We start from the raw sequence: 11,215 nt of genomic DNA, 5'->3' as shown, positions 1-11,215 counted from the left end.
GAGGCCGTGAAGTTATCACCAGGGGTGAGCAGGTTCCAGGGAGGCCTGGCCCCGTATTATTGCTAGACTGTGTCCACAGCATGTCTTGCCTGTATTTGTCCTGCTGCTTTTTAAATGTAGGTAGATGCAGTTTTTGGTGAATAAGGTACACATTCACTTAACAGTGTTAGTGAAGTCACAGGTTTGTCATATATGTGATAGCAAAAGTCCACTAAAATTTTTGGAGTTTCATAACGTGTTGGGGGCCATTGGATAGGTGCCCCAACTTCCGCCCTTTTCCCCTGAGGGGCCTGTGTTCCTCTCCTGCCCCCTAAGAATGTGCCAACCCAAGTCAGCTCCCCTACTTTGGCCCTGGTCCCCAGGCAATCCCCAGAGGGGCTCTGACAGGAATCTGAGTTTGTGGCAGAAAAGCCCATGCTGAAGAATGAAGAAGGCCACCCTCACATCCTCAGAAAGTGTTATTCATCTCTCCTTCCACTTGTTAGAATGTACAGAATACTGCAGATTCCTAGCCCTCCTCTGGCCCTTTGCCACTTACCACCTTGGAGACCTGAGTGCAGTGGGACTTGATTGTTGTGGTCACTGGGGTTCAGTCTGGGATGTGGAGAAGCATACAAGTGCTGGTAGTTGGTGGGAATATAACACAGTACAATCAAGGCTGAAAACAATGTGGCCATTCCTCAACAATTAAAAATAGAGTTACTATCTGGTTTGGCAATCCACTTCTAGGTATATACCCCAAAGAAGTGAAAGTAGGGTCTCCAAGAGATATATGCACACCCATGTTCCTAGCAACATGATTCACAGTAGCAAAAAGATGGAAGCCACTCCAGGGTCCATCAGTGGATTAAAGGATAAGCAAGTGTAGTATGTACATATAATGCAATAGTATTCAGCCTTAAAAAGGAAGAAAATCTGGGCTATAGGTAGTTTGCTACAACATGAGTGAACCTTGAAGACACTGTGTTAAGTGAAGGAATCCAGGTTCAATTAGATAAATACTGTGATTTCACTTACATGACATACCAAGAGAAGTCAAATTCATCAAGACACGAGGTAGAATGGGGGGGCGGGGGACTCCCAGGAGCTAGGAGGGGGACACATGGTATTGTTATTTTATTTTTTTTAAGATTTTGTTTATTTATTTGGTAGTGAGAGAGATCACAAGTAGGCAGAGAGGCAGAGAGAGACGGGGAAGCAGGCTCCCTGCTGAGCAGAGCGCCCAATGCAGGGCTCAACCCCGGGACCCTGAGACCATGCCCTGAGCTGAAGGCAGAGGCTTAACCCACTGAGCCAACCAGGCACCCCGGTATTGTTATTTAGTGGGTATAAAATTTCCGTTATGCAAGTTAAAGACTTCTGGAAAGCAGTTGCCTGACAATGTGAATATATTTTTAACACTATCAAACTGTACATTTAAAAATGGTTCAAATGCAGGATGCCTGGCTGGCTCAGTCAGTAGAGCGTGCAACTCTTGATCTTGGGATCATGAGTTTGAGACCCACGTTTGAGGGGGGTGGGTAGATTGTACTTAAAATTTTTAAAAATGGTTCAAATGCCAAGTTTTATGTTATATGTATTTTACCACAATTTAAAAGAGAAGTATTGGGGATTGGCCCTAGTGGGCCTCTCAGGAGATGGCAGATTTGAAAAGTCATGGTACTTTTCACCTTTCTTCTCTTCCACACATGTTCATAGAGCACTTTCATGAGTCAGGCACTGTTTTAGGCACACAAAAAACTGTGGGTTAACATTCTACTGGCAGAGACAGACAATAAATAAAATTTTAGGGGCACCTGGGTGGCTCAGTGGGTTAAGCCGCTGCCTTCAGCTCGGGTCATGATCTCAGGGTCCTGGGATCGAGTCCTGCATTGGGCTCTCTGCTCAGCAAGGAGCCTGCTTCCCTCTCTCTCTCTCTCTCTCTCTGCCTGCCTGTCTACTGTGATCTCTCTCTGTCAAATAAATAAATAAAATCTTTAAAAAAATAAAAATAATAAAAATAAAATAAAATTTGAACCAAAATGCTCATGGCTCCTCTGCACTTTCCTTTTCTTAATGAAAAATGTACCATATTTACACTAAGTGGAATCAAATTATGGAGCCATAATTTGTGTTTTAAAACTTCTAGAACTCATCTTATATACTTTTTAGTGTGTGTTAGAAAATTTTTTAAGTGGGGGTGTAATTGACAAGCAGTGAACTATACACCCTTTTTTAGGTGTTCAGTTGTATGTATTTTGAAAAATGTATACTAAAAAGACAACTCAGCTGATATGATTTATATACGCTAAATTTCAGCTGTTAAAAGTGTACAGTGCAATGGTTTTTCATACATTCACAGAGTAATGCAACCACAATCAATTTTATAATAATATTTTCATCACCCCCTAAAAGAAACTACCTATGAGCACTCACCCCTACTAATCAACCACTAATCTACTTTTATCTCAATGATTTGCCTATTCCTGACATTTTGGATAATTGGAATTGTGTAATATGCGGTTGGTTGTGACTTCTCTCACTTGGCATCATGTTTCTGAGGCTCGTCCAAGTTGTAGCAAATATCAGTCCTTCCATTTCTTTGTACTAATAATGAACAATATTCCATTACATGGAGAGGCCACATTTTATTTATCCATTCGTCTGTGGATGGACATCTGTATTGTTTCCACTTTGATTTTATGAATAATGCTGTCATGAACATTCACATGTAAGTTTTTGTGTGGACATGTCTTCATCTCTCTGGAGTGTATGCCCAGAAGTGGGATCGCTGGGTCATACAGTAGCTGCATAGTTCACACTACGAGGAGCTGCCAAGCTGTTTTCCAAAGCGGCTGCACGATTTTACAAACCCTGCGGCAGTGGACCAGGGGTCCTTTTTCTCCACATCCTTGCCACTCCCTGTGATTTTCCATCTCTTTGGTGATAACCATGCTGGCAGTATGAAATCGCAGCTCACTGGAGTGCTGATTTACATTTCCCCAATGACCAAGAGTGTTCGACATCTTTCCCTAAATAGCTTATAGGTCATTTGGACACGTTCTTTGGAGAAATATCATTCAGGTTCTTTGCTTGTTTTTTAACTGAGTCGCAAGAGTGCTTTATAGGGGCGCCTGGGTAGCTCACCTGGGTGAGTGGTGACTCGTGATTTCGGGTCAGGTCATGATTTCAGAGTTGTGAGATGGAGGCCTGCATGGGTCTCCGTGTTGGGCGTGGAGCCTGCTTAAGATTCTTCCTCTCTCTCTTCCTCTGCCCTTCCCCCCTCTTAAAGAGTTCCTTACAGATTCTAGATGCAAATCACTTATCATATATATGATTTGCAAAGTATTTTCTCCCAGTGTTATCTTTTTTGATAAGATTTTTTTTATTTATTTGATAGGGAGAGAATAAGCAGGGGGAGCAGCAGAGGGAGAAGCAGACTCCCCAGTGAGCAAGGAGCCCAACTCAGGACTCAATCCCAGGATTCCAGGGATCATGACCTGAGCCAAAGCAAACACTTAACTGGCTGAGCCTCCCAGGCGTCCCCCCACGGTGTTGTCTTTTTTTACTTTCTTTTTTGTTTTTGTTTTTAAACTTTTTTTAAAATTTATTTATTTGACAGACAGAGATCACAAATAGGCAAAGAGGCAGGCAGAGAGAGAGAGTGGAGAAGCAGGCTTCCCGCTGAGCAGAGAGTCGAATGCGGGGCTGAATCCCAGGATCCTGGGATCATGACCCAAGCCTAAGGCAGAGGCTTTAACCCACTGAGCCACCCAGGCGCCCCCTTTTTTCACTTTCTTGATTGTGTCCTTTGAAGCACAATTTTTTTTTTAAATATTTCATTTATTTATTTGACAGAGAGAGATTACAAGTAGGCAGAGAGGCAGGCAGAGAGAGAGAGAGGAGGAAGCAGGCTCCCTGCTGAGCAGAGAGCCCGATATGGGACTCCATCCCAGGACCCTGAGATCATGACCTGAGCCGAAGGCAGTGGCTTAACCCACTGAGCCACCCAGGTGCCCCTGAAGCACAAATGTTTTGAATATTTAGAAAGTCCAACTTGCTGACCTTCTTTTCTATCACTTGTAGTTTGGTTCCCTAAGAAATCATTGCCTAATCCAAGATCATGAAGATTTTCTCCTACATTTTCTTCTCAAAGCCTTATAGTTTAGTTCTTCCATTTAGGTCTGTGATCCACTTTGAGTTAATTCTTGTGTATATACACTTTTTAAAAAAATGCAGGCATAAAGGTATAATTTACATTCAATAAAATTCACCAATTTTAAGTATACAGTTTAATTAGTTTCATCTTATATACTTTAATGATTCTATATTGCCAGATATTTTTTCCTGGGAAGTCAGGGGGTAGGCGAAATTGAGTGTGTGCCTATTTTCTCTTCTCTTTATGCCCCACAGTAGTTTTCCCTGTAAATGTGTGTGTGATTATGTGAGAGAGAGAGAGTGTGTGTGTGTGTGTGGGTGCACGCACATGTGTGTGTATGAGAGAGAGAGGGAGATGTCTGCTTCTTGGGGGTTCCTGCTTACTGTGGCTTTCTCTCGCAGCCCCACAGAGTCACCTAATTATATACAGGCGGAATGAATGAATGCAGCCATCAAACGATGACCCCTCAGTGTCTGCCTTCAGAGCCATCAGGACCACCTGGCGGCAGGTGTTTCTGTGCACTGCCCATGTGTGAGATCAAGATGGAGACTCCTTGCATGGACGTGTCTGAGTTTAATAGATGGCTTTCTAATTTGTGATTCGTTCATAAAGAGCCCCCCTTTCAGGATAATTACAGAGTCCTGTAACCATCTACTAATTGGGCCTGGTTTCTGGGCCTTCTGTTTCGTCAGCTTTCTGCTGGGCTGTCTCAGTGGTGCTTGGCCCCCTCCAGCAGCCAAAGCAGATGTGGCTGACCCAGACCCCATCCAGCAGGGAGCCAGGGACAGCTCAGAGGAATGAGTGGAAAGCCCTGCAGGTAGGAGCCACACTTCCCCTCTTAGCCCTAATATAGGGTGTGGGGTATGTGCCTGGCTTGGAAGAAGACAGCTTAGAAGTGCAGCTGTCTAAGCACATTACTCCCAAATGATGGTTTTGTTTGTTCGAAGATTAAATTTTTTTTCTTTTTTGGGGGGGAGTTGCCTGGGTGGCTCAGTGGGTTAAGCAACTGCCTTGGGCTCAGGTCATGATCCCAGGGTCCTGGGATCGAGCCCCAAGTTGGGCTCCCTGCTCAAAAGGGAGCCTGCTTCTTCCTCTCCCTCTGCTGCTCCCCCTGCTTGTGCTCCCCTGCTATCTCTCTGCCAAATAAATAAATAAATAAATAAATCTTAAAAAAGAGAGAGAGGGCTCGAGTACCCATGAGGAGGGGGGAGGGGCAGAGGGAGGTAGAAAGAGAATCTTAAGCAGGCTCCATGGCCAGTGTGAAGCTGGTGTGGGGCTCAATCTCGTGACCCTGAGATCATCACCTGAACGGAAATCAGGAGTCAGACACTTAACTGACTGAGCCACCCAGGTGCTCTAAGATTTTATTTTTAGGTAATCTCTACACCCAATGTGGGGCTTGAACTCACAACCTGGAGATGAAGAGTCACACGCTCTTCTGAGCCAGCCAGATACCCCCCACAATGATGCTTTTTATAGTACGTTGTATGTTGACATGACTCTTAAGATGGCAACTTTTGAAAGGATGTTAGAAGAAAGCAGGACCAGTGAGGAAGGAGGTCAGAACTTCTCCCTCCTGCAGGGTGTCTGCTCTGTGACTGGCTCTGCCACAGGTCAGGCCCCTATCTCTTGCCCAACCACTGGCTTCCTCTACCAATGGTGGCCTCAGTTACGACTTTATATCCATGTTTCTTCACTGTTATCCCCATTTTACAGATGAGGTAACTCAGAGTGACTTGCTCAAGGTCATTGGCTAACCAAGGTCTGAGTCAGGATTCAAACCCAGATTTCACCACATCATGGTGGCCTTAACCACTGCTAAGGACACAACTTCCCTCCCAGGACCTTAGCCTTTGATATTGCTCTCAATTGGGTGGCAGGGATAATAAAACAATGAAATGTTTCTGCCCTGCCCTCCTCTCTCCTCAACCTGAGAGTCTGAGGCTGGTGGGGACATCTTGTGTGGTTTGAGCTAAGGGAGAGGGGGATGATCAAGCAATCACACAGCCAGGGGAACGTGGGGGTATCCCACAGAACTGGGGGATATGGAACAAGTACATACACTGAGATCAGAATACTGCCAAGTTTTCAACACTGTGATTATGAAGGAGGAGGAGGGTGGCGGGGAGTCATAAAAGGGCTGGATCTCACTCTGGGTCTTAAAAGAAGGGGAGGGCTTGCTGATAGGACAGAGGGATGACATCCCCAGTGAAGGGCACTGAAAAGAGCAAAATCTGGGATAAGAGAAGGGGGCAGTCCATATTGACCTGTACCTAAAGAAGGGAAGTTGTAGGGGTTGTGGTGGGCCATGAGCCTGGTGGGCCATGAGCCTCTTCCCCGGAAAGGGCACAACTGAGATTTGGGTCATCGCTCCTCCCATTCCCGCGCCTCTTTTCCCAAAACTAGGAAGCATCTGTCGCCCTTTGCACCTCCCACTGTCCATCCTACCACCCCAAGGCTTTCCACGGGGCCTCTGCCGGGACCTGAGCCCATGAGGGCAGGGACTGCATCAATTCAAAGACCCAGCAGATACAGCTGCTTAATAAATATGTGTTGAAATATTAAAAAAAAAAAAAAGTAGGGCCCACCACCCAAGGTCTTGAAAGGCAGACAGTGGAATCTGACAATAGGGACCTAGTATAGGTTCTAGGTAGTATTCTGACAAGTTGGGAAATAGAAATAAAAGAGGTAGTCAGTACAAATTTTGTAAGCCAAACAGAACAATTTTGGGAAGCATTTTCCAAAGTTGGATTTTATTTGTAAGTCTAAAAGCTTTATTAGCTTTCACTCTTAGCAACAAAGGAGCCTTTCCTATCTTCTCTTCAAGAGCCCAAAACCTGAGACGAAGCTCCCCGCTGCATCTTAAGAGGCCAGCCAGCTCCCACCTGGGGGCCCTTTGGTCCAGCTGAGGGACATTTTCAAGCGTTGTGATGAGGAAAGCCAGTCTGGTTTCAGGAGGTGGTGACTCAGCGGTGCTTTCTTGGGAGCTCAGGCTTTCCTCTGGCCTCAGTCTGACCATCTAAGAAAAGGAGCTGAGTTGAGTGTGCTCAGCACCTCCTGGTCTTGGAGAGGAGTTCCTGCTCACCATTGTATCCAGTTCTTGCCTCTAAATACCAACAAGACCGTCTTGGAGCTAGACACTGTTGTTTTCCCTGTTCTTCTTTTGGGGCAGGGACATACAGCTGTGAACATTGGAGCTGATCGTAATTCTCAGGGTAGTATACCCAGACACTGCCCAGAGGCTGAGTGCCCTCCATTCCCAGCTCCCACCCTGAGGGGCTGAAAGTGGACAAGGTCAGGCATGGCCAGAAGATGGTCATTGAAGGGCTGGGACCTGTGTTTACTAGTCCATGGAACATTAGTAACCCACGTCCCACCCAGTTCTCACAGGGTGGCTATTAGAAGGATGTGCTAAGAAAAATGAGGGTGAGGGCTCCCCTAAAACTACGCTGGGCACCTTCTCATTTGCTTTGGGCATTTTCAGATCTAGCTCTAACCCAACTGCATTCATTTTGGGGAACAAGTCATTCGGTTCTACCAAAGAGATGTGAGTCTTCTAAGCCATCCAAGTTTAGGACCCTGTGTCGGAATCACTGATGAAAATGCCAGGAGGGCCCTACAAGGCACTCAGCCAGAATCTCCACGAGAGCCCAGGGATCTGTGTTTTTAACCTGGGCCCCACACGCTCAAGTGGGAGAACTACTGTTTTAACATTGGGCAAACAAGGCCGGCCTGGGACCAGGAAGAGAAACAAGGGAGATAACAGCTCTCCAAAGGCCAGAGTGGGAGGTCTGTTCTCCCCACCCTCCACTGGCACAGGGAGGGAGAAGTGGAAGGGCCTTGGCCTTCATCTGGCTCAATCCCAACTTCACTGATAAGGAAACTGGGGCCCAGAGAGCACAATGAGTTCAAGTTACCCAAAGAATTTATGCAGACAGGCCTATAATCCCCATGCTTGGAATCCCTCAACTCTACTCCTTCCCTGCTTCCCGGAGTGTGTGTGTGTGTGTGTGTGTGTGTGTGTGTGTGTTTTATTCTGCACCTGCCAAGGCCACACCTCCCAGTAACACTTCAGGCCTCTCAGAGGCCTATGGTCCTGGTCTCTAAGAGGCTGGGATCAACTCTGTTTGATACCGCAGCTCCCTAGCCTTTTACAGAGATCAGCTTTTTAATTTTCATGACCGTGTTAACAGTGAACTATAACTTTTGCACATTAAAAAAAATGTCTCTTAAGAGTCTTTGTAGTTCCTCTAAGTGCCTTGGGCTCAGGGAGCCTTGTATCAAACTCAGGGCAACCAGGTGAGCTCTCCCTCCCCAGACTCTGGCTCAGTGGGAGGTCTGACTCACTCCTGGCCTTCCAGGGCTTTCCAGCGCCTTCCCCTGGTAGCATCAGCCCGCCCAGAGCCAAGGCAGCCAGGGTTCTTGGCACAGACCGCACACAATCCACATACCTTCATTACCAGGCTGGCAGGCAGCCCCGGAAAAGGACAGAGAAACACACAGGTGGACCTGGACCTGAGTGTGCTTAAACTTGCCTCTTCCTGGCTCCCCTCCTCCTCCTCTTATTTCACAGCAACAAGGAGACTCAACCATTTTAACAAACATTTTTTTTATTAGAAAAGTAAAAAATATTGCATAGGTCTTAATACTTGAACATCAAGTGTATTCATGAACAGCGGGTATCTTCATGTAAACAGTTCTAGATGGAAGACCCAGATGGCACTCCTTAGGGGGAGGGGTTCCAGCCCCCAACCCCAATCCCACCCTATCCCCTCACAGCTCCACTCCTCAGTACACAGCAGGGGATGGGCAAACGCAGCTCCCAGTTGTAGTTTTTCTTCAGGTGTCCAAGATCCCCAAGTGATCCCCACACCACCCCTTCCTCCTTACATTCATGCGTCTGTAAGATAGCTGCCTAGGACAGGTCAGTAGTGAAGCTCCGATCAAAAAAAAAAACAAAAAAAACCCCAACCAAACAACAAAAAAACCCAAACAACAACAACAAAACAACCAAAAGCTACAAAAACCAAAAACACATTTGGCCCCTTCAGACCGTGAGTACACAAACCACCTTGACCTCCCCCCCCCCCCACCAGGGCCTTTACCAGGAGCACACTCCCCTCCCCCCAACCCTGCAGAGGCCAGTGCAGCCCAGCCGCTCTCCTGGCTCTGTCACACCACTGTTGTCTTAACTGTCAGTAACAATAAAAATGGTAAAGTACATGCTACATACACATCCAGCCAGGGGCCCGGTTGGCCCCTGAGCCTTTGTTTCATGCTACAGTACTGAGGGGCCGGGAGCCACCTGCTCGCCTCAGAGCAGCCTCCATGGAAACGCAATGTCCCCACCACACCTCAACCTTCCTCCCCTTCAGGTGGCTGCTGTCAGTTTTCCAAGGACAGGCTTCAGTCCCTCAGCTCCTGCCTGCCAGGGTCCACCTCAAAAAGTTCAGCTGTCTTTCTGTCATGGGGGCAGGGTCGCTCCCCCCCACCCCCCCAAAGGCCCGAGTTCAACACTCCTCAATGAGCAGCTGCTCCGAGCTGTACAGCTTTTTCTTGATGACTCGGAAGCCCGTGCTCAGCGTTAGTGACTGGCTGAAGCCCGGCACGAAGGGAGAGTTGGCGGAGCTGAACAGCCCCTGGATCTTAGGCCAGAGGCGTGAGTCCAGGCGCAGCACGAGGGTCAGCTGGAAGGTAGGCACCAGGCTGGGGTCGAGGGCCAGTTGCCCGACGCTGTGGCAGCTCTTGCCTTGCTCGACGCAGACGTCCAGCAGCGCCCCCCGCAGGCCGCACGGCTCGCTGTAGGCCAGGCGCAGCAGTTCCTTGCCCACCTGGCTCACCAGCTGGCCTGGCATCAGCAGGCGCGCGGGGCGCCGCGAGCCCAGCCGCGCCTGGGACAGGCTCTCCTGCAGCAACTGCATCAGGCTGGCACACAAGTGCTCATCCTCAGGGTCGCTGAGCAGCTCGAAGTCGGGCAAGGACACCCCGTCCAGGTATGTCGAGTCTGGCAGGGAGAAAACACAGGAGACGGGTGTAAAAGCAGCTCCGAAAGGGGGAGGTGCTGTTTCGTTAAAGAAACCAATACACTCCTTCGCACTCAGTGCCTCAGTGTCTGCCCCACACGCGTATCCTATACTCCAATCCCCCTTTCTCCATCCCGCCGCCCCTTCCGCAATCGGGGTTCCGATGGCTTAGGAAGCCAAGGCGGCGCTGACTCCTTCCCGAGCGGCGCTCTCTCACCTCCCCGGCCCCTCGAGTCGAACCCGGTCTCCGCCCACGGCTTACCTTCCTCCGGCCCAAAGCCACTGTTGCTGCTGTCCAGGGACTCGCAGTCCGAGCTCTCCAGGCTCGCGCACCGGCCAAGACCCTCTTCTCGGGCCGCCGACCCCCAGGCTGAGCGCGGCGGCTGATCCGAGGTGGGAGTTCTGGACAAGGACGACGATGAAGAGGACGACGATGAGAAGCGATCCCAAAGGCTAGGCATGATGAAGACGGATGCCAGGACGTTTGCAGATGAGCTTTGGATGCGGGACCGCAGAAAATCCTGTTAAGACACGAGGGACACGGACCCGGCGTCAGTCTGGGGGCTAACCAGACTGAGCGCTGGGGATCCGCAGAACTGAGGCCTTCCCACGCAAGGATCAGCACACACAGAAGGGACACTTACCAGTTAGCTCCGCCGGCGAGAACTGCTAGGTCAAGTGCGTACTGCCGCTTGAATGGATGAGGGAACTGGCACCAACCCCCGAGCGCTGCCCAGACCTGTCCCTTCTACCCACCCGCACCTCCCCCTTGGCCTGCCGCGGTCCCTAGCACCAGCACCGAGAGGCCTATAAGGACTAGTGCGGAGAGGCCACACCCCCTCTGCTCCGCGGCCCAATCCAGATCCGGGAGTGTGGCTGCCCTCAGCCAATGGGCTCTGGGCGCACGTTCGCAACGTTCTCTGCCTGTGGGACGGCGGCGCGGGCAGCAAACGTTACCCGGCAGGCCCTCGCGCCCGTCCCCCACGCTGACCCGGCCTTGCAAAGGGTCGAAATAGGGGGTGGCGTCCAGACTGGGCAGCTCCGGGCCCGGAGC

At 49.2% G+C, this 11,215-nt stretch overlaps 1 protein-coding gene across 1 annotated transcript; it reads right to left on the bottom strand.

Annotated features, from left to right (window-relative positions):
• Positions 1 to 8,730: 8,730 nt before the first annotated feature.
• Positions 8,731 to 10,933, bottom strand: DDIT4 (DNA damage inducible transcript 4). The gene is made up of 3 exons (XM_044239743.1): positions 10,806 to 10,933; positions 10,424 to 10,682; positions 8,731 to 10,142 (listed from the first exon to the last, which is right to left on the bottom strand). Exons 2-3 carry the CDS (start codon positions 10,620 to 10,622, stop codon positions 9,649 to 9,651), a joined length of 693 nt encoding a protein of 230 aa, XP_044095678.1. The 5' UTR covers positions 10,623 to 10,682; positions 10,806 to 10,933; the 3' UTR covers positions 8,731 to 9,648.
• Positions 10,934 to 11,215: the final 282 nt, after the last annotated feature.

The sequence above is a fragment of the Neovison vison genome, chromosome 2, assembly GCF_020171115.1.
Source record: "Neovison vison isolate M4711 chromosome 2, ASM_NN_V1, whole genome shotgun sequence".
Classification (NCBI taxonomy): Eukaryota; Metazoa; Chordata; class Mammalia; order Carnivora; family Mustelidae; genus Neogale; species Neogale vison.
Note: the sequence above shows the minus strand (reverse complement) of the source record. Positions and strands in the feature narration are given on the sequence as shown.